The sequence below is a fragment of the Pyxicephalus adspersus genome, chromosome 6 (genome assembly GCF_032062135.1).
Source record: "Pyxicephalus adspersus chromosome 6, UCB_Pads_2.0, whole genome shotgun sequence".
In the NCBI taxonomy this organism is placed as follows: Eukaryota; Metazoa; Chordata; class Amphibia; order Anura; family Pyxicephalidae; genus Pyxicephalus; species Pyxicephalus adspersus.
In genome coordinates this window covers 922,714-949,779 of record NC_092863.1, presented here as the reverse complement: position 1 = coordinate 949,779, position 27,066 = coordinate 922,714, and the positions used below count along the sequence as shown (strand labels likewise).

General features: G+C 40.0%; 1 protein-coding gene and 1 long non-coding RNA gene across 2 annotated transcripts in view; one reads left to right on the top strand and one right to left on the bottom strand.

Moving 5' to 3' along the window:
• Nucleotides 1-27,066, top strand: part of LOC140332865 (uncharacterized) — a 359,753-nt gene that overhangs the window by 206,637 nt on the left and 126,050 nt on the right. The window lies entirely within an intron of this gene.
• The window catches only part of CACNG5 (calcium voltage-gated channel auxiliary subunit gamma 5), a 25,872-nt gene continuing 9,560 nt past the window's right edge, over nt 10,755-27,066 (bottom strand). The window contains exons 2-6 of the mRNA XM_072414085.1: nt 18,206-18,440; nt 17,453-17,539; nt 16,300-16,440; nt 14,049-14,194; nt 10,755-13,629 (exon numbers count right to left, since the gene is read on the bottom strand). Coding sequence (XP_072270186.1) covers nt 13,372-13,629; nt 14,049-14,194; nt 16,300-16,440; nt 17,453-17,539; nt 18,206-18,440 — 867 coding nt within the window. The 3' untranslated portion in view covers nt 10,755-13,371. The remainder of the gene's footprint in view (nt 13,630-14,048; nt 14,195-16,299; nt 16,441-17,452; nt 17,540-18,205; nt 18,441-27,066) is intronic.

The window sequence follows — 27,066 nt, the reverse complement described above, 5'->3', positions numbered from 1 at the left end:
TGACCGGACCTGGAAATGTTCTGAATATGGGGGTAAATGAGAGGGCCGAGTCAAAGGTGACACCAAGACAACGTGCCTGAGGGGAGGGGGGAATAACAGTGTTATAACAGTTAGATATATGTCAGACAGAGTAATGATCATTTTGGCTATCTGTAGGGGTGACATTCTTCCCACTGACCACCAGACTAATATACTGTGATCTGTGGATATAATAATTATAGCCGGGGTTCCCTAAGACCTGAAAGTTATTTCCCCCATGTTATGAAGATTAAGAAACTGCTCTGTAATGTGACTGATATAAGTGACATGCATGGTGAGGGGTTTGTGCTTCCTTGCCTTGCTTGGTTTATTGTTTAGATAAGAATGTTTGTTTGGTAAGTCTTTATATTTGAGTGTGACATAAAAGCATAATATTTTTTCTGTATGAATATATTTTATGTTTTTATATCTTGGCATTATCTTTAAATAAAACATTCTACTGCCCACCATTGGCATACATGAAACAAGTTTATAATATGTGATCTGTGAGCATTGCTTTGTCCCTGGATGTGACGATGAAATGTTAGCAGCTTTGTATTTCCTGCAGATTGCGTCTCTGGAGTAGAAAGAGATTTTCCGGGCTCACTTTGTATTTGTCGTCCTCTGTTTCCTCAGCTCAGAATATAACCGGTCCTGACAGCGATGACCTTTGTGTTTATGCTTCCCACAAGCTTGTCTGTGGCCTTTGTTTAATTAGAGATTTATATAGCATTCTGCTGAACATTGCCTTCACCAACATATGGGTTCTGTCTGTATATTATTTTTATTATTATTATTATTAATAATAAACAGGATGTATATAGCGCCCATATACAGAATTACCTCCAGTCATACCCAGATATAAGGTCCACAGACTTCAAACATACGCCTCCAAATCCCATCTTACCCCTCTGATATATAAAGTCACCTGAATTACCAGTCTCCATCCAAACTTTCTGCAAGTTTTATGTGTTTGTACCCCATCTTTATAATGTACCGGGGTACCGATCTCCTACATGGAACCATCTTACCTTCATATTGCAGGGTGGTGCTGCTTGTTGTTTGTGGTGTTTGAAGAGTATTTCTTTTGGATGTTATATAGAAATGACAAAACATTCCCCCTACTTATTTACCTATTTATGTATCATGTGTAGGCAGTGCATGGTAAATATGGAAATATTAAAACCTATTGTGCTCGCCTTGTATCACAAAATAAACATATTGGTATCACAGTGACCTGAAAGCTTTTTCATAAAATGGTAATTTTCTTAGAACCGATTTATACTGATTTTTGGAAACAAATCTGTTGCCATCAAAGCAAAAACTAAAAGGTCCAAATAGTTCATTGTGCATGTGTGACATTTCTGTACAGCAATGGTTCCGCTCTGTTTTCCACTCTTATTTTATGATCTTCCTGGAGGTAAATCTGGTATGTGGCCCTGATATACTGATTGGCATGATATTGCTCTGTCATATTTAAAAGAAAACACACACACATGTATTTAATGTTACGGGTATACCTGATAAAATAATAAGTTCATTTTGTTACTTGTACTTGTTGTACAGCAGACTTGGAGCCAATCAGGTTCTGTAGCATTGCACATGTGTTGACAGGAGGAGAGAGCAAAGGGGTTCAATGCAGATTCTCATTCATTGCTCAGTTTTCAGGCCTTTTTGCTGCTGCAGTGGAGGTCCAGGGTTTGGCTGTGCTCTCTGGCAGATGTACCTGGATCACATGACTTCCTGCAAATGTTGCCCTTTCCTCTGCCTGTATCTTATTAAACTATTTTTTTGTATTTTCTAAATAAACTTAGCACAATTCCTCTTCTTTTACAAGATATTATCATATGCCACATCCCTATTCATGGTGAATACAATGGATACAGATACAAATAGATCTTTAAAGGCATTCAATCAAGCTCAATATACACAATTGATAAATAAAACACAAAACATTACTTTTTTTAAAACTTAGTTAAAAATACATAAAACCATCAAATTATTCATTACATTGACATAGTTGGTCTGTTTTTTGTTGATAGGCATTAAACGTTCAACACGTTTCACAGAGCTAAGTCCACTTCCTATAATCACAGAGTCATTTTCAATACAACTTGATTACAATTCACAAACACTTATGTGTACAATTACATATGTATTCTCAATTACTCACATATTTCTCTTTATGGCTCCCTGGTTTAATTACCCAGACCAACAGAACGATCCTTTCATATGTTGTGATGAATGTGGACCAAGACCACATTTTTAAGGAGATGAGGGTTCTTTTATACAAAGGAAGTAGCAATCATGATTCAAATAAATAATCTGTTTTCTTTCCTCTTATCTTGTGCATATCGTGTCCATGCCACCAATTCTTTAACCTTACCACCATGTCTCCAAATTAACCCCACTTTATACAATGCATCATATCCACTTTCCATTACTTCACCATATATTGTGCATATTCCCTTTATTACATTGCTCCGAGGTGTTCAACATTAAGAACAACTGAATACACCAAAACACTCCTCATTCAGTACTTATATATATATCAATCTACCTTACATATGTATCAATCCACCTTACATATGTATCAATCCGCCGGCCTTATCCAACTCTATCGCTTCAAAAACTAAAAGTAAATATTTTATAACTCCAATATTCTTGGTATGTTTGTTTATTTTGTATAATGCCTGCAACCTTAAATATTTATCCATCCCCACACATTATAAAGTATGTGATTGATTAAATTTAAACATCACATGCTCACAACTATTACAAAGTCCCGCAACCTTAATTACTCACGCATCCCCTGTTCTTTGTATTTTGTGTATTGCCTGCTTTAGATGTGTAATTTGTATGCTCTCTTATTGAAGGTTCCAAAACCAAAATATGCAACATGTGGGAATAATATAGGGACCGATTTATCAGAGAATATCTTGCCATGGTAGAGCGGCTGGCACACAATGCTGGCACGCAATGCTGGCACACATTGCTACAACTTGCTGCAATGTACATAGAAAAGGTAAACTCCGCACACATACATGCATTGTATTACCTGGCATTGCCATAATGAGTGTTGTGAACAGACCTCAATGATTTTGTTTCTCACTTACTAACCCTGAAATAAAGGAAATGAAAGATATTTTGCCATGATTCCAGAATCCATGCTCTGTGAGCAGCAGACAGATTTCCATGCCTGGTTTGGTTTAATTATTATCTTCTCATTCCTAACATCTCTCTTATACTGCAAGGAGTGTGCAGGGGTGATCTGGCATTGGCACAACAAATTCACATCTTAAAATGCGATAATTAATGGAACGCTGAGATAGAAGGTGTGACCAGGCTTTATAGGCACACGATGCTTTTATATCACTTCTCTGATTTTATTGTTTACTGTAACATTCTGATCACCATGAATAATATCAGAGAATGCCCCTTCCCAGTCATTGCAGGAGACGTCATGATGATCCTAGGCTCTTTGTTCTTATATAGACCTTAATAAAATATTTGGGAAAGTTTCTAAATGCTCCACATACTTCAGCACTTCCTGTGGGTGCCGGTGACATTATGCAAGGAATCTCAGACAGCCCAGCTCTGTGCAAGAGTTTATTCCCATAATTCATAGTTCAGGGCTGCCACATTCCCTCTATATCATGAGAAAGCCCACTAATGTCCCCCTACCAAGCTGCAGGTATAGGAGTTTTACCGATGGCTTTGTAATGCCAATAACCTTTCCTCCTTCTCCCGTGTCACTGTCTGTGTCTGTCTGTCATTTGCAGCCCCTATAATATGTACAGCGCTGCGTAATATGTTGGCGCTATATAAATCCTGTTTATTAATAATAATAATAATAACATGTACAAGCATCCAGGTGGAACTATAAATACGTTAGATATTGGAATTATTACCAATGTTTGATAAAACCGGTGGCAGGTTTTTGTCCAGGAAGGATCTCTACAATTCCAACATGTTTCAGGAGTTCTGTCCTCCCCCTTCATCAGGGAATTGATGATAATGACATCACATGATTTATTAGGAATCAAACCCCTGAGGAAGGAGGAATGGGTAAACCCTGAAATGGGTTGGTTGGGGTATTCTATCCTGATGTATCAAAAATCCTACAAACATTGGCATGGCACCTCCTTTACATTTTCCAGAACCCCCTGTGCTCCAAGGAGCTACCACCACCATTTCAAATCCAACACCAGAACGTGCACAATGGACTTAATAAAGTGTGGGCTGATCCTGTGTTGTTTTTTCCCTTATTCAGTCTTTTAAACTCCAGTTGACATTTTTGTAAATGCGTGTCAGCGTGACAAGTAAAAAAATACAGCTTAATAACATCGTATCAGAGAACTATTCTATAATTCTATCTGTACCTCCTACGCTTCCTTCCCGGACTCTATAATCTCACCCTTTGGCCTCTCATCTTTTATTCCTAAACCATTTTCCCTCTAATAAAATCAGTAAAACTTAATTTGCACCCCGGAGACCTCACATTAACTGTATATTAACACCATTCATCAAGTGCAGAGCTGATCTCTGGATATCCGTGAAATAGGTTGAGGGAATGTATATGATGTATATGATGTGTGAGCAGTGAATGGATGACCCACGTGTGGATTTAATGTTTAAATATTGGTTCAATATACTGAACTCATTAGGTGCAGCCCATATAGTGGACTCTGCTGCCCTCTGCTGTTACAATTCAGATATTACAGGAGGCGATGATTGCAATCTGATTTTCTATATAAATACAAACATTGTATGGAAAGTCTATACTCACTGCACACTCTAATCACTCATTTATAGTTGCAATATGCATAGTGGAATTTCAAAAGTTGTCTTTTATATCTGCAGCTTTTATTAAAAGAAGTCCTGGTGATCCTGCCATGAAGATCCTTGGTTAGGTCCTTTCCAGTAATGAGTGACAACTCTCTATCTCTGTCACTCAGGCGTTGTCATGAGCCCCTGGTGGAGTCTAGAAGTGCCCAAGCCAACACAGGTCAAGCAAGCGGGGTGCACAGTCATGGAAGACAGTTGTCACCCCATAACAGGAACAAAGACTTCCATGGCAGGATCACCAGGGATTATAAATTACATAAATTACAGACAATGGTTCATAAAAACTTTTACATTTACATTTTATTAGTTCATCCAATTACAGGATTAGTTTACACCTAAATTGGGAATCATCCACAGTCCCCATCTTCTCCATAGTAGAAGGGGGCTCAGAGATGACACAATTATACAGCCTCTGGGTACTGCATCCTCTCCTGCGATATTACTGATCATTAAGGGAGGAGACTCAGGAAATGTTTCTCCTGCCTGCAGCAAACTGATCATTACGGCCTAGGCAGAGTCACTAATTGGAGCAAAAGGATGGCTCACTTTTTTTTTTTTTTTGGAATGTTGCTGTATATTGTGACAAGTCAGGATATTTAAACAGAATTGTATCATAATGAGTCATCTTTAAATATCTATAATAAATTAGTGATTGTACATGGTTCCTTTTATTCTTTATTACTCTGCCTCCCCCAATGCCTCTGTATGTGGTCAGGAAGATTGTATTTCTCCCATCGGTCCTCCATTCTTATATTAAATCCATTTATCAGCTGTAGACTGACAGCCACCTCAGTGTGGGGAATCCTTACAATTCATATAATATCCATAATATAATATTTATAATAATTAGATGCTGACTTTGGACCTTTCACCCTGGTATTGCCCTCTCCCAATTGTAAGATCTCACATGCCCTCTTGTGGCTGTATTAGGAATTACACGCAAGTCTTTTCTGCACAGCAGTGACCTCATGATTCAACTTTTCCATACAATATTTTTATGTTATGTGTATAACTTTCAGTAATAACTGAAACTTTGGACTTTGGACAACGTGTCCAGCATAAAAAAAGGATGGAAAATAATTAAACATAGTTTTTTTTTTCTAACATCTCAAAGGTTGGCTGACTTACTTCTGGCCATTAAAAGGATTCTTTCACAAGGTTTGGTTGTTCTATTTCTTCAGGAAAAATTACAAATTTTCCAATCCATTTTCTTTATTGTTCCCAATATTGGGGAAATCCAGGCAATTTGGAGCATAAAGACTCAAAGTTTCTCTGACAGTTCAGAAATTCAAATTATCAGATCACTTTTTCAGGAGATTTTTCAGGGGTTCAGTGGAGCATTATGATGGGTTTGTGGCCCTTCCTTTATGCCTCTGCTCCTCAGTTAGTTAATAGGTGCTCATTCTTCTTTTTCTAACTACTATTCACATGTCTAGCTGATCTTCGGGAGAATTCTGAATGTCAAGGGAACCTTTAACTTATTCCCCTTGTCTGGAGTATCTCTGATGAGCCTGGTGCTCAAAAACTGTTCCCTTTGCAAAATATGCATCTTAGTTTGTGGTACCTATATGGGAAATCCATCAGGGTATTCTTCATTGTATAGACAACTTAGTGGGTCACCCCATGAAGAAGCGGCGGGACAATCCCATGGCACATATGAATAATCAACAAAGCATGACAAATTCATCAGTGTCATGGGAAGTCCTCCATATTTTATATTCTGTGTATAGTTTAGCTCTAACTTTGTCCACAGTCTACATTCCTACAAGTGCAGGAATTATTGTAACCAAAATCTAGAATTACAGGAATGATCTCTTTATTTGGAGGTATTCTCTATGCCAGATGGGGATATTGATCTGCTATTTATTGATGGATATTGATCTAATTTATTGAGAGGACATGTTGTGACAGACAGCTTGGTAATGCCATAGTACAAATACAGTCTTTAAATCAGACTAATACACAAGATTAAGTCTAGAATAATTCCATACTACTGGACTGGTCTTAGGGTATGGTACTTTGATGTTGTTCATCGCAGACATTTTCTTGGTTTTCAATTTGAATATATCTTTCTTCTCAAGGTGCAATCCTTTATTCAGCTTCTCATTTACTATCTGTAACTCCATACCTGCAATGCTGTGACAGAGGCTTAACCATGCTTAGAGATTTACCATCATACTTCCAATGCTGTCCTTATCAATTCATCTCCTTGTTTTTGGTGCAGCAAGGTATAGATCAACGCATGACACGGAGTACAGGTTTAGTGCCAACATTTTCTGATAATTCCTAGTGCATACTTTTATAGAGGAGGTGACGCCTGTTCCCCTGGTTTTACCCCTTTGGCATAATGTGATCTTTTTATTTTATTTTACTTAGAATGCTGCAAACACCATATAGGAAACTAGAATGCTGCAAACACTTTTTGTAGTGTTCATACCTTGTGTTAGGCAGCTAGTTGGACTTCTTGTTTGGTATTCTTGTACTCCTTAGTTTACAAGGTGTAAAGTTTACCATTTATTTGCTTTTCTTTTGTTAGGGATGTATTGTCCATTCCATTTGCTGGGTACAGCTTATAGACATTCCAGTGGTTTCTAACTGATCTCCAATCACAGGCCATCTCTGTCATAACAAAGCACTGGCTTATCTATTCCTGTTATATTGCGCTGGTTATCCATTGTATTCCTGCTTCTTCTTTCTACTATCCGGCCTTATCAAGCTACAATGGGCTCTGACCACACACAATGCAATCTATCCAGTTGCTGTTGCACCTAGCACCCTACTTCTGTAACTGGGACTGGTTTCTGATTCCTCTTCAGTTGTCTCTCAATGAAAAGAAAGCGGTTTTAGGAAAAGTTCAGGCAAAACGTTTGTGCAATTTCTCTAAAGGCAAAATCAATTCAGTGAAAAACACGTTGCACATCTTTTACCTCCACCTAGAATGGCTGCAATTTCTGCTCTCCCCACCTCATAGAACCCCAATATTTACTCAGTCCTGACTAATATAATAATATATGTAATATACATTACATCATATACCATATCACAAATACTGATTTATAATGGCTGAATGATTTATCAAATATGGCACAGTAATAAAATGACAGCATGTCTTATAGTAAAGTGATTTGCTGCTTAGGTTATGTTTTTATTTATGCAGATCCCTATTGCAGGTTTTGGGTTTTGTATGGCTGTCAGCAGGACCGGCATGGAGGGTGATCAGCAGGTCCCTGTACAGAATATTCCCCCCATGGCGCTCATGTGGCGATGATCCATCAGGCTGTGGAGGCGGAGGGGATGAACCAGTTAATATTCCGAGAGACAAAATCCATAGTAGAGACCTAATTCATCAGCAAGCTGCAGTCTCTGACCTAGATTATGTAACCCCATGGACCCCCGGCCCACCCGAGCTCTCATCTGTCTGCCAGGGCTGTGCCAACATGACCTACTTCTGCCGAATAGGAAACCTTGAGGCGCCTTGTCCTCCGCAGCATCATGTAAATTTCATGGGATTTCACTTCCCCTTCATAACAAACATGGAGACCCCAGGGTACGGGGTGGGGATATGGAACCCAGCGTTGTGTCACACACAAATCATGTCACTGATATGATGAGCCCATAAGTTCACTCTTATAGAAAGATCAATTTAAACTCACCCAGGCCAAAATATTTCACCAAATAGAGATAAATCTATCCTGAGGCTTATTGGGGGCAAATGAAACCAGAGGAATCACAATGTATGAGATACAAAAAGGAGAAGGAAAGGAAAAACACAATGAGGGGATCTATATTACTGTGATATAGAAAAGAATGTGAAATTATAAAAACACTAAACATCACATTGATTTTCTTGAACCTAAACTTGCTAGAATGCATCTTTTTCTGCCATTTTTCAGGGGGCAATATGAAAGGTCATGTACTGGATGGTAACTGGAACCTGGGTAATATTGGAATTATTATTATTATTATTAAAAAGGATTTATATAGCGCCAACATATAACTCCCATGGTGTATAAAGTAACTATTTCCACAGCCCACAGACATAACTTTACAAACTATAGCAAGTCAAGGCTTCCTCTTTCTGTATCCTATTGACCCTTGACTTTATTATGTGATCTCTGCAAGCTATATAAAAGACCCAGATCTGAGGGGGGACCAGGGAGACCATTTCATATTTCAGAATTTTGGGCTTCCAGGTCAATGGGGCAGATGGGGGTTGCTGGCTTATCACCACATTGCAGTGTGAAAAGTGTCTGCTATGGAAAGACTTCTATTAAAGGGAAATAATGAATCCATCCATGCTATATTTATAGCTATCGGCTAAATCCATAGCAGAAAATCAAATTAAAGCTCCTCGTTGAGATGGTTTGCAGTTTCTGCATTGGCCTAATTTCTCTGAGGATTTACATATACTAAGAATTTGTCTCTATATTCTGCCAGTGATGTCAGGGGTTCACGCCTGAGAACCGAGCGCCTCGAATTTCCCACGCTGCACTGCCATTTATTGATGCGTGAAGGAGCGTCTGTATTATTGGTGACACCGGGCTTGTATGATACGGCTTCTAGGTTGTTGTTGTTTTCTAAGCTCTCATTATTTCCATCGCACTCGTTCCTGTTGGCGGTGAGATTGCTGCAACGTTTATCTGTACCGATGAGCTGGATTAAATAAAGACGTCCAGCCAACCAGAGGCAACCCGTTTATTTTAATGTATACAGCTCCAATATTCTTTAGGGCCCATTCATACCTATGTATGGGTATGACTACATTGTACTGGGGTTTCTGGGGTCCCCAATCCAATAAACAGAATATTAAAAGTAAACATTGGTACTTTGTTTTTTGAGGTTTTGAACCCCATCAGAGACTCAAAAAAAAACAGGAAGAACTAACATGGGCATGAATGTGAATTTGCCTTTAGCATTAAAATACTCCCCAAAGGAGTTGGCCAAAAATCCCCATACCCGGCTTTTACCAATGTCAGTTTCAGTTCGCTAGGAGATATTAAGATAAGGGGAAGATAGTCTGTCATGAGCGAACCTGGAGGGTCCAGCAAACCTGGATTTTTAAAAACGAGACTAGATCCATTCCAGGGTTGCTGGATCAACCAGGTTCACCCATGATAGTCTATCTTCTCCAGTATTGGAAAGCTTTCATAAATCCCACCTCAGTCCCATACAGTCTTGTTCGGGGCTGTCAGAAAGTGCATAAAGGGAAGGGCAAGGTTTTCTCCTTTAGCCACCATACATATGTTTAATGGTATAAATGTAGGGGCAATCACTTTGATGAAAGTTATGTTAATTACCAGGACACCATAGAAATGGAAGAAAATCTCCAGCAGCTATGAACCCTGCAACCAGAGCTCCGCTTTAATACAAGGAATGTTCTACAAATATCCTAATATTATGATTGTAACAAGAGAACCGTGAAAAGAGGACAGACGCTGAATGATCAGGTTTTTAAACGTAAAGTTCATCAATCTGTCTTGCACAGTATTTGAAGTATTTACATAAGTTTGCCCCAAAATCAGATTTTTGTTTTAGGTAGAAACAATAAAACCTAATAATAAACAAGGCAAACCAAGCAAATCTGTGAAAAGAATTCATGTGTGAGGGTTTCATTCTAGCCAATGCACACAATGCAGCACAAAGAAATATTCTCATTATGTGCAGGACTGCAGCTCATTCAGGGAACAGAACAATAAGTTACCGGATATACAAGCTGAGGATTTCTCATCAATGTTTTGTAAATCTCTGCGTCAGAAAATAAGTAAAATGTAAGCCCCGCTGTATTATTGGTAATTGTCTCACTGTCTCTGCTTTATAAGCTGCAGAAAATTGGCAGACAGCATTGAAATGAATACGAAGTTTAATAAATATCCAAGCAGGTTTGCAGGTAAAGTCACAAAAACAGGAGCTTTTAATAAATACGCATCTTCCTATCACACAGAGGAAAGTTCCTAAAGACGGAAAAACGCTTCCCTTTGTTGAACTTACTCTGAAGTGAAAAAACTGGTGAAAGGTCGAAAGGGGTTTTCACCTTTGCATCAGAAACGAGTCATTGCCCAGAGCCTAATTGGAGATAATCTTTCACTTTATACAAGAGAAACATAGTTTGGACTTGTAGGGTTTGCTTTAGACCAATTTCTAATGGGCATTTGGCCTTTCCAAGTGGGCGCTGAGTTTTACCGATATTCACCCATAATTGGTGAATAGATGGACGCATTCATTAACATGCTTTAGTGTGTTTGCAGTGCAATTCTTGCTGCATATAACAAAAATGGCAAAGCATTCTGTTTTGGTTAGGAATGTAACATTTTTAGGAAACAAATGTCCAGCTTGGTTTAAATTTTTTTAGTACTTTGCTTCTGGGGTTTGGAGGGTTTTTTTATTACATTGGCGGCATATCTCTGCCCATAAGCACACAATGCTGCCAGCACAACCGGCCGGCCTGCAGTCCTGGAGTGATTCATGCAATGCTCCGTGTAATATTGTGCTCATTCCTATTACCATTGCAGACAGCTTGTGTTGTAACAAACCCGTTCTGGACATCTTTGTACAGTTTGTATTAACCTTTGCAGCCTTTTGACACCCTGAGCTCCATGCAGCATTTCACTAACAAACAATTGTCTTCATAGATTCCATTGCTAAGCAGAGCAGCTCATATATTCCAGGTCCCTGAATATAATTATTATATCTTTTTACCCCTCATTCCCTGCTATCTGCATCTCGGCTAATGAAAATACAGCCATTGTGTTCCCTGGATGCCCTCACTGATGTTTGGGAGAGGTTCTGCAGAACCAAAACCCAGTTCAGGAGAACTATCAATTAATTTGTACTTGATGATATTTTGCTGAACTAAAAGAAGTGGAATTTCCTGAATTTAGAGTTGTAATATTTGAAGATGCAATTAGCAATCAATCGAATCATTTGCTTTTATGACAACTTTAAGACTTTTGTTTGAATTTAAGAAATAACTCACAGGGAGAGCACAATAAATTAAGTTACACAATTAAGTTTTATTGACCTGCAACTAAGGGAGATTCATATCCATCTTCTAGAAAAGTCCCTGGGTGTTCCTGCTGACATTAAACACGTTTGGACCGCAGGGATAATAAACTCTAACTAAGAAATCTTGTATACCTGGTGTATAATATACAGTATATCACTGAACTCCACCTAACGTCTCCACATATTACCAAGTTATCCTTCCAGGTATGGACCAAACATTCTTCATTGAGGCTGCCCCTACCAATGTTTCCCATTTAAATAAAGCTGTCTATAGATGTGTTTAATTCAATGGACAATAAATGGACTCTGAATTCAATCAGCTAAAATGGATCGATATCAAGTGCAGTATCAAAAGATGGCCAGGATGGAAAGTTTGTATTTCCCATACAAGTATCTGAGTGGTTCTAGAAGCCTCTCTACTGATGTCCGATGGAATATATAATATATAGGATGATCTTTACTGCATATTTTTTTGGTTGGGACTATGCATTGATTGCAGTTTGTTGTAAGTGAATCAATTGATTTTGAATGGCTGATCAACATTTATATTAAAATCAATTGAACTAGACATCAATCAAACTCGTATGGCTACAGTCAGTTGAGATAAAGATAACCGTGGAAATTTACATGTATGCCTTCATATACAACATGTTGTTTCATTAATGCAATCTCTTTGCTTTTATCCTCTTTTCACATGAGTGACAAGTTTTTTTTTTTAAGATCTTATTTAAGCAAACCGATACATTGTTGTACAAGTACATTTATCCGCCCCCGCTACGGTATACACAGACCGCCGGAATTGCATGTCACGCGGGATTAACATCAACAATCACACAACAGTGAATTCAGCTCTGGATCTTACTAAGTGCTCACAAGACGTCCTTTTCCCCTTGTACCCCTGACCTCTAAATACATCAATGTTCACCCTCCGAAATATATATAGAATAGCTTTACTAAGCAGCGACGACCAAGCAGGTGAAGCCATTTACAAACAAAGCTGGGTCAAAGTTTTTTTTTTCTTGGTCTCTCTCGTTGTCTTGGTCTGCACAGATTTTATAGGAAGGATCAAATTTTACAACACAACTGCTAAGCAAATATCAAAGATGACCGTATTTGACTGGTCTGTGTGCGAACCTATGGAAGGTCACAAGATTTCCTTCAACCTTTTCCAAGTCCCTCTGATATTAACAGTTTGTCCCATGTCAAGGTGCGTATCCGATGAAAATAGAAGAGACAACTCGCAGGTGAACATGGAGTAGCTTATCCTGTTAGCCGTTTTCATTGTTGGACCACACACAAAACTGGTTTAACTAACCTATGGTGGAACGTGTGAGCTGCAGGGACCCTCTGACCTAGGTGTTTAATCTCTGCTAGGTGGCAGGTGAGATCAATTGTCTCTTTAGCGATTAGGAAAACAATGAGTGCACTAGAGGACATGTTTAGAGGGTCGGCACGGCCTGCAGAACTTTCCTACAGCCCCAGAGTTTGGCCACAGTCCCTCTTTCAACAAGGTGACGAGGACATCTGGTCATAATCAGGACATTTGAGAAGTGCAGGGTAGTTGGAGTTCATTTGCAGAGAAGCTTCGCTGGAGATATCAGAAGGACTTCGTCCTCTTACCCAGGCTTCAGGGTGGAGGAACTGGCCAGAATAATCGGAACAGTTACTGAGACGTGGTCTGTAGAAGCCCGGGTGGGGTCTATAGGCGTCCTCAGCCGTATATCTTTTCATAAAGAGGTACACCGACATCACACCAGCACTCTGCAGAAGAACAGAAGAAAATGTCAAAATGTAAATGGATCCCCAATCTTTAATAGCTGTGACACTTAGCAATTTCAAGGACTCATGTCTCTACCCTAAGCTATACATCTGGAACTATTCAAAATCAACCACAGATGATCAATAACTACTCACATATGACCTGGGACTGGAGTTTGGTCTATGAGGTGATACAGAAAATCCTCTCATCTATAAATATAATAAAAATTATCATCTGTATTCCGGGTTGGCTTTAAGCCATTCAGTCCTGCTCCTATAAATGGATCATCTCTGACTTCTGATCAGATTCATGTTCTAAAACATTACTAAAAGATAATGACTTTTTTCTCGAATCTCTTCTTTTGTTAGAACCTTTACTCCCCCCCATCTTAACATTTGGATCCACTGGAAATCATATTTACCTCTGTAAGGAGAAAGGATATAGCTGCAAATGCAAAGGACCATCCATACTTGTAACTGAAATAAGTCTCCGAGTCTTTTGTACGATTGAGGATCTCATCATTAATGCTGGATATGTAGAGTACAAGGCCGACCACCAGAGACAGTCCTAAAGAGGAGAAATATGTGAAGCCATAAAATGAACAACTGACAAAGGTCAGCATGGAGCATTTACACAACCCGTCACATCTCTGAGGAGCAAAGAGATCACCGACCGGGAATGACAAACACGATCTGGCTTTGTTCTATAAAATGCTTGCTCTGTCCACATCAGACTGATTATTTACAGATAAGCTGCAATGGTGGCTTTTCTATAAAACGTTCCCATCCTGGCACTATACCTTATGTTAACATGGAAATGTCAATGCGGCTAATCCCAGTTTGTCAAATAGATCAAAAATTCTAGAGAATGGGGCTGCAGGAAATGGCAGATTAGAAGAAGGCTTATAAAAGGAAGATTGACAGGTGGACACAAGACGATGATAAGAGATTAATGTTCCCGGGTCTGTAGGATAAGAGGCATTTTATATGGAATGGAAATGACAGACTGGGCTCCATAGGACAAGCAGTGTTTTCATTCTATTTACTGATGAATCTTTCTATGAATTGGATTAGGCTATAGTAATGAATTATGTGATTTATATAGTATATATTTATTATATATTTATATAAGGACACAGAGACTCTCTCTGTAAATGACTGACTGAATAATCTTTCCAACTGATTTTGATCGAAGAGATTTGTCCTGTGCAATAGGTGTTTGGTTGGGCATTGACCTGTTCCCCTAAAATAAGGTCATGGCCCCGGGTGTCCTCATCTACTTAGGTCACCCATCATCACTGTTACTAAGCATAGAACTGGCTTCATATTTGTTCACTTAACGATGTGTAGTGAGTCCACACAGCAAAGCCAGTATTACTCCATCTGTCTCTGTAATCTCAATTTAAAAAGCAATTCATGGAGCCAGATGGCTATTTAGAATTGTTATGTGGTGCCACTCTACTCTAACACAATGCAGGCCCCAAATCATCAAGGCTCACATATAAAGACGTGTACATAGATATTACGAATGCTTGGCCATTCTTTTTCCATTGGGTTGCTCTCTATTATCCCTATTGTCAGCTTCAGCCTTCTTTACGCCAGACTTGGTACATCCTTGCTGGTGGTGAAAAGTGATAATGCAAACTAATTGTTAACGGATATTGCCTTTGACAAACAAATAAAACGAGAACAGCTTTAGTCTAGTTGAGTACTATGTGATAGAAGGAAGATGTGCATTACCCCCCATTCTCAGCTCATGGTTGGTTCTGCATGCAGTTTAAAGCTGAACTGCTGCTCTTCCAATGTCCAATTACAGGCAAAAGGTGGGGAGGGGACCAAGCTTTATTATTCAACTGCAACATAGGAAAGTCAGGTCACCACTATGGCTGTACATTGCCTGGGATGTATATATCTTAGAACCAAGTTGTTAGCTCTCATAGATGTGTTTTATCTTTGTATTTAGATGTGTGCCTAGAGCTCAGTTTTCAGGATTATTACCTTGTGGTTGCAGGGTCATACAGACTTTTCTCTTCCATTTCTGAGTTCTTACTCCTGGATAGCTGCCACAGCACACAGCTGACCTGCATAGCTGATAATGGCTTGGTTATTGTATGTGGTGATTGAGTATGTGGGGGGGTAAGAGTGGTGAGTGTCCCCATACAAGATACGGCTGACAGTCCCTTAGGTCCGTGTGCAGTACAGCAGAGGCAATTCTTCGCTTCACTGCCTTCATTAAATGCAGACTGAAATAACTATGACCAGCAAAATGGCATTTCTAGGCCAGGATTATCACCGTTGTCCCTGATGTGCAGAATGCAGAGGAGATGTCCTGATACCGCAAACAATGCAAAAACGCTGCGTGCACAGAAAAAGTGCCACATTGCCATCACCCCGAATGGTGCTATACCTCCATATAGCTCAATATAACACTCCACCGTCACTATTTTTACACATTGCTATATTTTTCCATTTAGAAGGGAATGCAGACAGAGGACCACTGAACACTACAACTGTTGCTGAATTTGGGTTTGGTTCCCATACAGCTCAGGCTGCTTCCTTCATTCTATTTTAGTATTTCTGGTAGAATTGTCAGGACTTCAGCTGCTGCTGGTTTCCTAAAACAAATCCCCACTTATCTTTACTGTACAATGTAAAGGTTGGAAGAAGACTCACCGGACAGGATGAAGAAGATCCCCGACACGAAGGCCAAGATGGTCCGATGGGGCCGTATGTGTCCTACATTGTTAAGTATAAATCCAATAAACATGAAGAATAAGCTGACCAATGGGAAGGGAGTGGCTGACCGAATCATCTCTGTGAAAAGAAAGGATAGCATTATACTAATAAAAGTGACAAAGTAATACAAAGGCTAAGGGTAAAGAGAAAGAGAAGAATTCTGCTTTGGTCCCTGAAGACACTGATGGCCCTTGGAAAATGAATAGGCTTGTTTAATTTAAGGGGGCTAAAATATACCTCGAGTGAAACACACATGTGAATGAGCCCTTGTTTACAAGGAATACGGATGTGTGCAATGATTCATATAGGAGGAGCAGGTGACTGCTAACACCTTGTGACCCTTCCTTCTGCTCCGACACATGCAGCCTTCCCTATCAGTGCCATTTGTGATTTCTCTGCCAAAGCTGTATGTGATACTCAGCCTGGAAATCAGTGTCATGGCAGGGACATACCTATAGGAAGACCATGCGACTGCTATGGGGCCCAGCACTGGTACCCAATGTTTATACAAGCCGTATTTTCCATATAATCTGGAAACTTTTATAAAGCTGCTGTGAAAACAAAAAGCAACTAAAAATAAAGCCTTGAGGTAGATATTAGCATGGAAGAATATTTTTACCAGGAGGACCTCTGTTACACCCAATAAAGAAATAAACGTGGTCTCTAAATGACACAAACCATGGTACACAGAATACAAAACAAGCCGGGAAATTATTGTCAGACGTGTTCCAATCAGGTACCGTTCTGTACAATACTTCCAGACTTACAATTCATCATTCTCCAAATTTACCCAGATAATTCTGGGAGGTGATGGGAGATTTTCCTTATTTCTTCCCAACACCTTCTCTAATACAAGGGGCCCCATGTGACGGAGTGTGATTACACCGGGCCCTAATGTGTCGCTACCTACGCATCAAACAGACATGTGATGAAAGGCTGATTAGAAGTGTCAGCACAATATGAAATTAAATATCACTTTCCAGTATCACTTAGTTCTGGTTATTTTATACCCAAAAATCAGGGTTAGACTAATAAAACCATTAAGTGACCGTACTATTACTGAGCTGCTCAATCTAAACCTTTTACTCACTCAACACGCTGATCGTGGACTCCGATGTCATCTGGACATTCATGGGCATAACATACTCGATTGTGAAGCATCGTCCTTGTTCTTCACCTGCAAAACACACAATGAGAAATCCCATTGAAACCTAAATAAATAACAGGCGTAACAATAGGCATGCAAAGTTTTACAGTTTTTTATTCTAAAGCAGCCACAGTCTTAGTAGAAAAGCCTTTCTTCTGCCAGCATGCTACATAGTAGGACCCTTGTTCTCTGCTTGGAATACGTAGTCTCTGCAGAGGTCTGAAGTAAAGCTGCCATTGGTCAGTTGCCTTAGGTCTGTGTGAGGGTTCCTAACTCATGTCAGAGATCCGCTAGAAGACGTCAGCTCTTGCATGACAGGTTCACTTTAAATGTTTTATATGCATACTGGTTGGATTTACTGAAATAAAGCAGAATGTGCTGGATGTGGAATAGAGATTTCAGTAACAGTATAACTTGTAGCGCTGATGTCTCTGACACAGACTCCTTCTATAAATTATAATGGAGATGGAAGCTAAAAATACTTTAGAAACAGGGTCATGTAGAGGGAGGTCTGGCACCGCTCCAATCCCTGCAGCTCCGGGACCTCCTCTGGATTCCACAATACGGAGGACACTGGGGACGCCACACAAGTCCTGGAAAATACTATATCTTGTACGGCACCAGCCTGCTATGTATTCTGGAGCTAGAGGGCTCCTTTAGGTGATTTCTATTCATCCCAAGAGATATTACACTTACCTGCCAAGAAGCAGACCCTCCACAGGCCCGAATGAAGCGACATCTTGATCTCTGTGGTCTGGTTTTGTGGCAGAATGATCCCTTCTTCTAAGTACAGCCAATAATCTGTGCTGACTGCAATTCCCAGGAGTCCCAGGCCGCAGACGGCAAATACGCTGCTGAGTAGTGTCAGAGCCTTCCTGCTGCAGGCGCCCATCCCGCAGAGCACAAGGTCTGACAGGCTGCAAATAGGGACCTGAAAGACACCAACGGGGGATTCCCAGAATGACTTCTTCCAGCGTATCACTGATCCTACATTTTAAAAACATTCTTTCCAAATATTAACTAAATATTACATTAAATTCTGATTTCACATACAGAACCCCACAGAGGTGACACATTTGTATCTATAGGAGACGGTCAGTGTGTGATTGGCAGACTCTTCCTACGTATCGGCCCTCTGATCCCAATTAAACGGATATAGTGAAGTCTTAATTAACAGGCAGAGCCGACTGCTCAGTAACCAGGCACATTAATGAGAAGACTCGAAGAGTCCTCTGAAAGTCCTTCACAGCACGATTACAGCACACATCTGCACCGCTGCCAATGTTTGCAAGGGACATGCTATAGACTTGTGTCCAATATGGGAGACGGGGGGAAAAGGGGTAATAGCTATAGAAACCAAGGTGCTCATACATCGTATGGAAAAAGTGTGTATACACCCCTCCAAATTATAAAGTTCAGTGCACAATATGGACAGTTTGACCAGTTAGGTGTGGAAGAACCCAAAACTTTACCTCAACCCTACCTATCAACTTTGGTACGAATTAGATAGGGAAATGGTCTGACATCAAACATTGTATCTAAACACCCAAATGGGCAAAATCTTGTGAAAAATGGTCTTGCAGACTGGCATGGGCACAAACTGAGGACTGCTCCAAAATAATAGCCATGGTTTTGGAATAGAATGCCAAATGATATCATATAGATGGATGGTCAAAGCTTAATACCATGTACTATTCTACACCGGAGCAGAAACATTATATTCTAACATCTAGTCTCTGCTCTATCAAGTTTCTGCAGAAAGTTTTATAATTGAGCACTGCTTGGTATGGAGCCATTTCCAGATTGAAATCCACACATTTGTCTCAGGGAATAGGTGGGAACATTAACACCTCGGCTGTGGAACATGATACTTGTCAAAGAAGACCACACTCCGGGTTTAATTTGTCTCTGTAAAGCTATATGAATTAAACATTTGGCCTTTGTTTGACGCGGTATAATAAATTCTGAATTACCCTGTCCTATGTGCATCAAAACAGACCTCTACCGAATCCTCAGCATGTTTTATGAAAAATCATTCCAGATTTACTCAGTTTGGGCTAAAATACAACACCTTCTTTAACAAGATTACATTTCTTCACCTGTATACAATCTCCAAAAAATTATAAACCTTTATACGTAGTGACCCCCGCTATGAGCTGTCAGAGCTCCCACCTCTGTATACATGAACCCCGGGCTGCACCCACCTCTGTATATGCCAGGGGCTGCACCCACTTCTGTATATGCCAGGGGCTGCACCCACCTCTGTATATATAAACCCCGGGCTGCACTCATCTCTGTATACATGAACCCCGGGCTGCACTCACCAGGGGCTGCACCCACCTCTGTATATATAAACCAGGGGCTGTGCCCACCTCTGTATATATAAACCAGGGTAAAAGTAAGGATTATTTATTGGAGCAAACGTGTTCCAGCATTCTAGAGCACCAGGGGCTATAGAAATGAATACTGTACACCAGGGGTGTCAAACGCTGGCCCAAGGGACAAATCTTGCCCAAAACGTCCTTTTTTTTGGCCCCTAAAAGAATTCTTTGCAGTTGGCTCGGCGCTTCTATAGATTGCAGCGAGTGATGCCGCTACTACAATTCCCAGCATCACTCGCGTCTATAGACCAGTGGCCTATGTGTGGCCCCACATTGGACTGTTCTATAGACACAAGTAACGATGGGAATTGTAGTAGTGGCATCACACCACATTGGAGTTTATACTCACAGGTAAGCTCATTACAAAATGTTGAAATAATCAGGAATTATCATAGAGCTATTGCATGCAGCAATTCATTTGGTTTCAAATTGCATTCTCTGGCAAAGTAAAACAATTAATCTCAATAAAAAGAAACAAGAACAATAAATTTCAAGGTTGGCCCGCCACTTGGTCTAAGTTTTGAATTTTAGCCCCCTGTATATTTGAGTTAGACACCGCTGCTCTTCACCCTCCCTGATCCAGCAGTTGTGCACAAATATATTTGTTTAAGCAATGCTTGTCTTTTTATAATAGCACGGATAATTTTTTTGTACCACTGGCTTGCCAAAAGTGACATAAACAATGTATTCCAGCATAATATAGCTATGACGCTAAAGAAACATTCATTAAACATTCAGTGGCACCAAGGGCTCATGGTAATTGGTGCTTTTTATGAATGCTGCTGTCTGCATTTAAAGCTTGCACTAATGGATTTCATAGAATTGCAAAACTCAGCAAGGGATTTCTTTGAACCCGATTTCCTGCTTTATGGCTTAGTCTACACGGACGTTTTCCCCAACGTTTAAACTAAAGCTGATGTTTGAAAATCCCATGCATTCCAATCGGCTAATCTACACCAAGACGTTTCCTTGAGGCGCGTTTATGACGTTATCTATAACAATGCTTGCAACATTTAAAAAATTAAAATGCGGGTTTCACGCGGGAAACTCAAGTAATTGCTTTCATCGATTTCAGTAAGGTGTTTTACCACATTTTCCCGCGTTTATAAGCACTTAAAAAGTAAATGCGTTAAAAACACAGTAAAAATGCGGCATGGACGTTTTCCTGCGTTTCAAAAAGCAAGCTGCAAAAAGGTAATAAAAGTTAATAAAAACGCATATAAACACAGTAGGAACGTTTACATGTAGACACAGCCTATTTTTCGTCCTAATACCCAAATGATTGCAGGTGAAAAGCAGATTTATCATTATGCAATCATCCGAACTAAATCATCAAAGTCAATGAGATATTGCAGAGTTTTAGTGTATACTTTAAATATTAAATACCAACGCCCATTTACATAGGACAAGGTACCCATCTGGTATTGACCATACTGGTCCTGCATACTTGTTCCAGTGTCTGCCCATCCATCCGCCTCACCTGAGTGTCACCTGTGTGTATACAAAATGAGCAATTTCATATGCCAATGCTCTGGCCCCTTTGTGTTGGATACCATGCTTTGTGTCAATTATAAAATAAACCAATAGGAGAGCTCGCTAAGGCATGGCCAATCAGCTGAGGTATGTCAGGACGTAGCCCCACAATGGGCCGAGCCATAATTATTATTTTCAGCATGTGACCTCACATTGAGCAAGGCTGTAACTAAATTTTCAGTAAGTGACCCCACACTTGCTTTTAAATAATTTCATGCTGAAGGTTGTTGGAAAAAATGTAAATGACTTCCCAAATTAGATGCAAATGAGCTATTATAATTCCTTTAGTGACACCCCCAAAAATCCCTGACACACTAATTACATTTCATGGAAAGGATTTAGTATGTTGTTTTTGTTAAAATGATTTTACAGGAAATAAGCATGTTGTAATTGCAGAATGACATCAGGAAAATGGGTGAGAATACTAAACCTATCATTAGGGATGAATGACGAGGCGTGCCGGGGATGTGTGCCGGGGATGTGTGCCGGGGATGTGTGGGGTCACCATGCACAAGGTGGGTTCTCGTTCTTCCTAGAAGGTCAAAGGGCATAAGTGATGATTAATCGGCCTCTTTTGTCTATTCAGACCAATTAAGAGAATCACCTTTGGCTTCATTAGTGCATTCCTTTTAAATTAGTGAAACTATGGTTTGGCATCATCAACTGAGAAGAATGGCTTACAACAGCTCTTCCTATATCTGCTCTTTTCAGTATTTGCTTTGCACCCAGAATAAGGAAACCTTAAAAATATTAAACTGTAATGGTGGAAGAGCAACTGAGCTCCCTCTTACAAACAGGAAAATTGGGATCCAGGGGAAACAAAACAGCAACAATGGAAGACTGCAGGTAAGAGTAAAGGATTCTGCAAGGGCCAGGATGGCTGTTGATGACAAATCTCATATCTGGCTTGAGGTTTGTGTGCTTGCTTTGTATGCCAATGGGACGGGTGAATGTTTAGTTTGGTTCAGTGTTATTGCCAATATGTGAATTACTTAAAGGTAGTTTATTTTGTTTAGTTGTATAGATGGCATTTTGTCCATAGATTAATAGGTGCAACCCCCCGATTCCAATACAGTGCTTCTCCATCTTCTATAGGGGTCATCCTCTATGGGACTTCCTATCACGGCCCATCAGCCATTTCCCCCCCTGTTGAAGTTCCTATTGTATGCGGAGTGCCGCTCTTCTTCATAATATACAGAATAGCAGCAGATTGGTTTGGTAGCGCCGCTTTTCTTCTGAGCTCTGTCACCTCAGCTTGGCTCCAATTACAAAGTGTCACAAGTTGTATTATCAGGATGCAGCAAACACCACCGGTAGATCTGACAGATGTGCCGCCCGGTCTTGTTATATCTCAGCTGCCTGTCTATGGAAAATGCATCGGATATAAAGTGTGAAATGGAAAAATGTGCCCACTCATTATCAGAAAGATGGCATTCAATGGCAGCTTATACGGCTATATTATACCTGCCAGGACATGAGGCTCACCAAGAGCCTGACATCTAGGAGGCGCTGCAAGAAAAACACGTATTATCTGTATGGGCTATTGTTGTGATGGTAAAGTGAACCTGTCATTTGATATAACACGTCATGATAACTACATGCATGCATCTCCCATAGAGATCACAGTGTCATAGAGATCACAGTGTCATAGAGATCAGTGTCCCCCTGACATTGCTTTCAATTACTTTTCTCTTTATGATGATAACATCTTTATTCAACCATCATGCAGAGTCACCCCTTACATCCTGTACTGGGGTATCGGCTTATCATATAAATCCCGCTGCCTGTGCAGATGTTGGTCGTATTCTCTAATGTCTAACACACTTCACCTTGTGATGCAATGTCACAATTCAATCACTGGAGGAAAGGAGACTAAAGAAATGCTTTCTCCTGCCTGCAGCAACAGACTGATGACATCAGCCTAGACACAGTCACTGACTGAAGCCTAAAATGGCTTTGCAATGATAAAGGTGGAGCTTTTCTGGAAAAATGTACTCTTGCAAGAATTTAGTGGTGCAGTTACTGACAGGTCCACCCAAAGTGTCCTTGTATGAGTCTGCTGGGTACAAAGATTATTTGTTTTCAGTACTTTTGGGCCAATCTTGCATCATTTACCTTTTTTTTTTTCTGCTGAACCCAATATTTCTAATTACCCTTACATAAGAATCTTTATTTCTGGTCCACTTCCTATTAATAACCTGAAGATGAGAAATGAGACCTAAATGTAAAGTTTCCTGCACTGTACACAGCCAGCCTCTGTAAATGGGACACATAATGGCAGTATTTCTATATGTATAATATATCATGTACAGCTCAGGGCCACACAGCATCGGTAGCATCCTATGAGATTTTAGGATGCCATCTTCCTTCATATGACACCAATTTGTTGAGATTCTTTGACAAATGTATCACCCAATGTCACCCCTTCCAGTCCCTTATATCGGGTTTATTGGCTTTGCTTTAATTTTACTTGACATTTTATAGACCAGGTCATCTTGTATACGTCTAGAAATAGTTGCAACAATACCAATTTTATGTTTGCCAAAATTAGCCTTTATTTCTCCTGTAGTCGGACTACAGAAAGGTATGGTTCCCCTTTAATGTTTGGATTATACAGATCTTCTAGCAGCTATATGACATACCTTGTCTATAATTAGGTGAAGAATTTATTAAATCCGTCATTTGATGCTCAATGTATACCTTCGTCTTCCTCATTTGGACCAAAATTTTAGTGAAGCAAAACATCAAAGGTTTGCCAATTTATTTATCACAACCCTGGTATGTATAGGAGATATAGTAAAAGCCTAACTAACAGGAGAGACAAATTTCACAGACATCTTCGTGGTGTAAAAAGCAGAGAATTAAGGAAGATCTAACGACGTGACAATTTACCCGTAGCGGGCAACTTCAAATCAGTGTGATGTAAATTAACGCACAGAAAATACATTTCCAGCCAGGGCAGGCAGCGCTGACAATGTGCTTGGATGCTTAGAAGTCTCCCGGCATATGGGAATAATTACCCCAATTTGTCTTTTGTAGAGTCTTCCTCCATCCTTTGTGCAGCCACAATAGACATTGATTCTGCTGAAGCTCTGCCAGAACAGAGGGATTATCTTCTCTTGGAGAATCGGATATTGGGCGTCCTGTGGTCCTACAACGAGTTAAAGCTTCACCGATCTGGGAAGACTTTCCCTTTCATGTTTCTTGTGTTCACAAAGAAGAGGGACCCCCGTAAAATGGAATTCACTAGATTTCAATCCACAAGGCCGTGAATGATGTCTGACCACAAAGAATATCGGAAGGAAAAACTGAGTCACAATTCACCCAAACACAGCAATAACTCGGCATTGATTTCTCCATCTGGGTAAATGTTCCACCTGCGTCAGTTTGTACGCATTTCATCAAATGTTTTTTTCTCCTTCATTTTGCCATTAATTCTATTCATGATATTCGCATTCAAATAGATCGAAACCGAATTGGTGGATTTAGAAAATAATGTATAACATGGTAATGGCCTTCCCAAAGGAATTCTTCCTTTTTTTAACAAATCCATTAAAATACTCCCTGGTGATCTCACATGAAGGCACTGATTGTTAAAGGGTGACAAAAGCACTTTGCCTCTGTCTACCATTTGTTCTCTTGTATTGTCACCCTGTCACACAGGTTTATAATAGGTGATATGTGTGTGTATATATATATATATACATATACATATACATATACATACATATATACACATATTACCTATTATAAACCTGTGTGACAGTGTGACAATACAAGAGAACAAATGGTATATATATATATATATAGAGAGAGAGAGAAATTGTTATTATACACAGCACACAAAACCAAGGAAATATAATGATGTGTTATATGACTTGCATTTTACAGTTATGGGATGCAAAACCCACTTGAAGCCAACATGCCTTTGACAGGGGCCCTAAATGTCATCCAATGATGATCTGGATTAGCCTTTCATGACCTTTTAACATGGGGAAACCCTTAAAATAAAATTCAGGTCCTAAATTGAACCCTTTGGTGTTCAGTGGGAAGAATATCTCTTACATTGCTGGCTAATAGAAAGGCACCATTGCTCATGACAAGGAACCTATGAAGAAACACTAATGTGGAATATACACAGAGGAAGAAAAAACTAACAGAATGAGATGCATTCATCCTTGCCTTTTAAAGTCCAGATCACAAAACCCTGTCACAAAATCAATATTGGTTTATGATATAAAACTGCCAGCAGATCCAAAGATTCACTATATGGAAATGTCCACAGCTTGCTAGACATCCCAATCTGGGACCAAAGCTATCCTCCGCCCTTCTGAGATGGCTTCTGACCATGTGTGATTGTGCCCAGGTACTGATATATGGGAAGACCTCAGTCTTACCTCCATTTCAATGAATAGGGTTGAGGTTAGGGCTCTGTGCAGGACACAACAAAATGTCTTTATGGAGCTGGCTTTATACACAAGAGTGCAGTCATGCTGGAACAATTTGTGGCCACAAGGTTGGAATGACCACATCTCAATCAATGTCTTTGTATGCCGTAGTATTACCGGTACCCTTCATTAGGGACCCAATAATGTATAATGCCGCTTAACGTATATACAATTCTTGACTCTACCTCTGCAAACCCATTCAGTAAATTGTTGTTTTGAAGATCCCTCTTCAGCAATGTGCTCTGAATGAGCCGGTGATTGTTCCCGTCAGGATAAGCAAAGGGCTTCCTATAGGCCTCTCAGTATGAAAGTCAAGTGGTGTCAGCCCGAGAGAAGAGCGTGGATGGTTCTTAGCCCGGGATCCAGCTGGGCCATCGCCAAAGGCTGTCACCATCACTGATAAAATATATTTCAATTAAAGCCGCAGTCTGAGGAACGCTAGCAGTCATTTGTCCGGATTATAAGGATGCGGCCAATTACATGAGGAATATATATGAGAGAGCTTCTTGCACAGTGTGCGACTGGTTAAGAGCGTAACAAAATGACAAAAAGTCCATTTCTGATGTCACATACTCCACTTTTCTAAGCGTGGGGCTTTAATTCCCGCTGTTACCAAGCCTGGCCAGGAAATACACAAATGTTCCAATTAAAAGAGCACCCGGACACAGAGCAGCTCACAGATTAAATAATGTGTTTCTGCCAAGTCTGTCAGTGTATTAATTAATTTTACAATGTAACACTCAGTTCCTTCAGAGATTTATCTCTTCACTATTGGAGAGGCTTTTTCAGTGCTGATTACTGGTCAATCCAGAGTTCCACATTAATATTTATAAAATAAGGAAACTCTATGCAAAAAAGAATGAAGGTTACATCCACTCAAAAGTGACATTTTTGGTTATGATTGTTCCTTGTGTTCCTTCCTTAAGTTCAGTTACCCCTTTGTTTAATCATTCATTGCTGGAATGTAATATCAAGATGCCTCTTTCCAAACCCCAATAAGTCTCATTCTGCATTGCTTAAACTGTGAAAAAGAAGCTGCAGAGTCATCCCATGGGGAGTGTGAAGGAGAAGTCTCCATAATGGTCCTGTCCTGCTTTTCAGAATCACCATTCTGCACTTCCACAGGATGGCGCTACTCCTTTCAGGATCCCTATCCTCCATCCTGGGATCACCATTCTCCAACTCTGCAGGATCA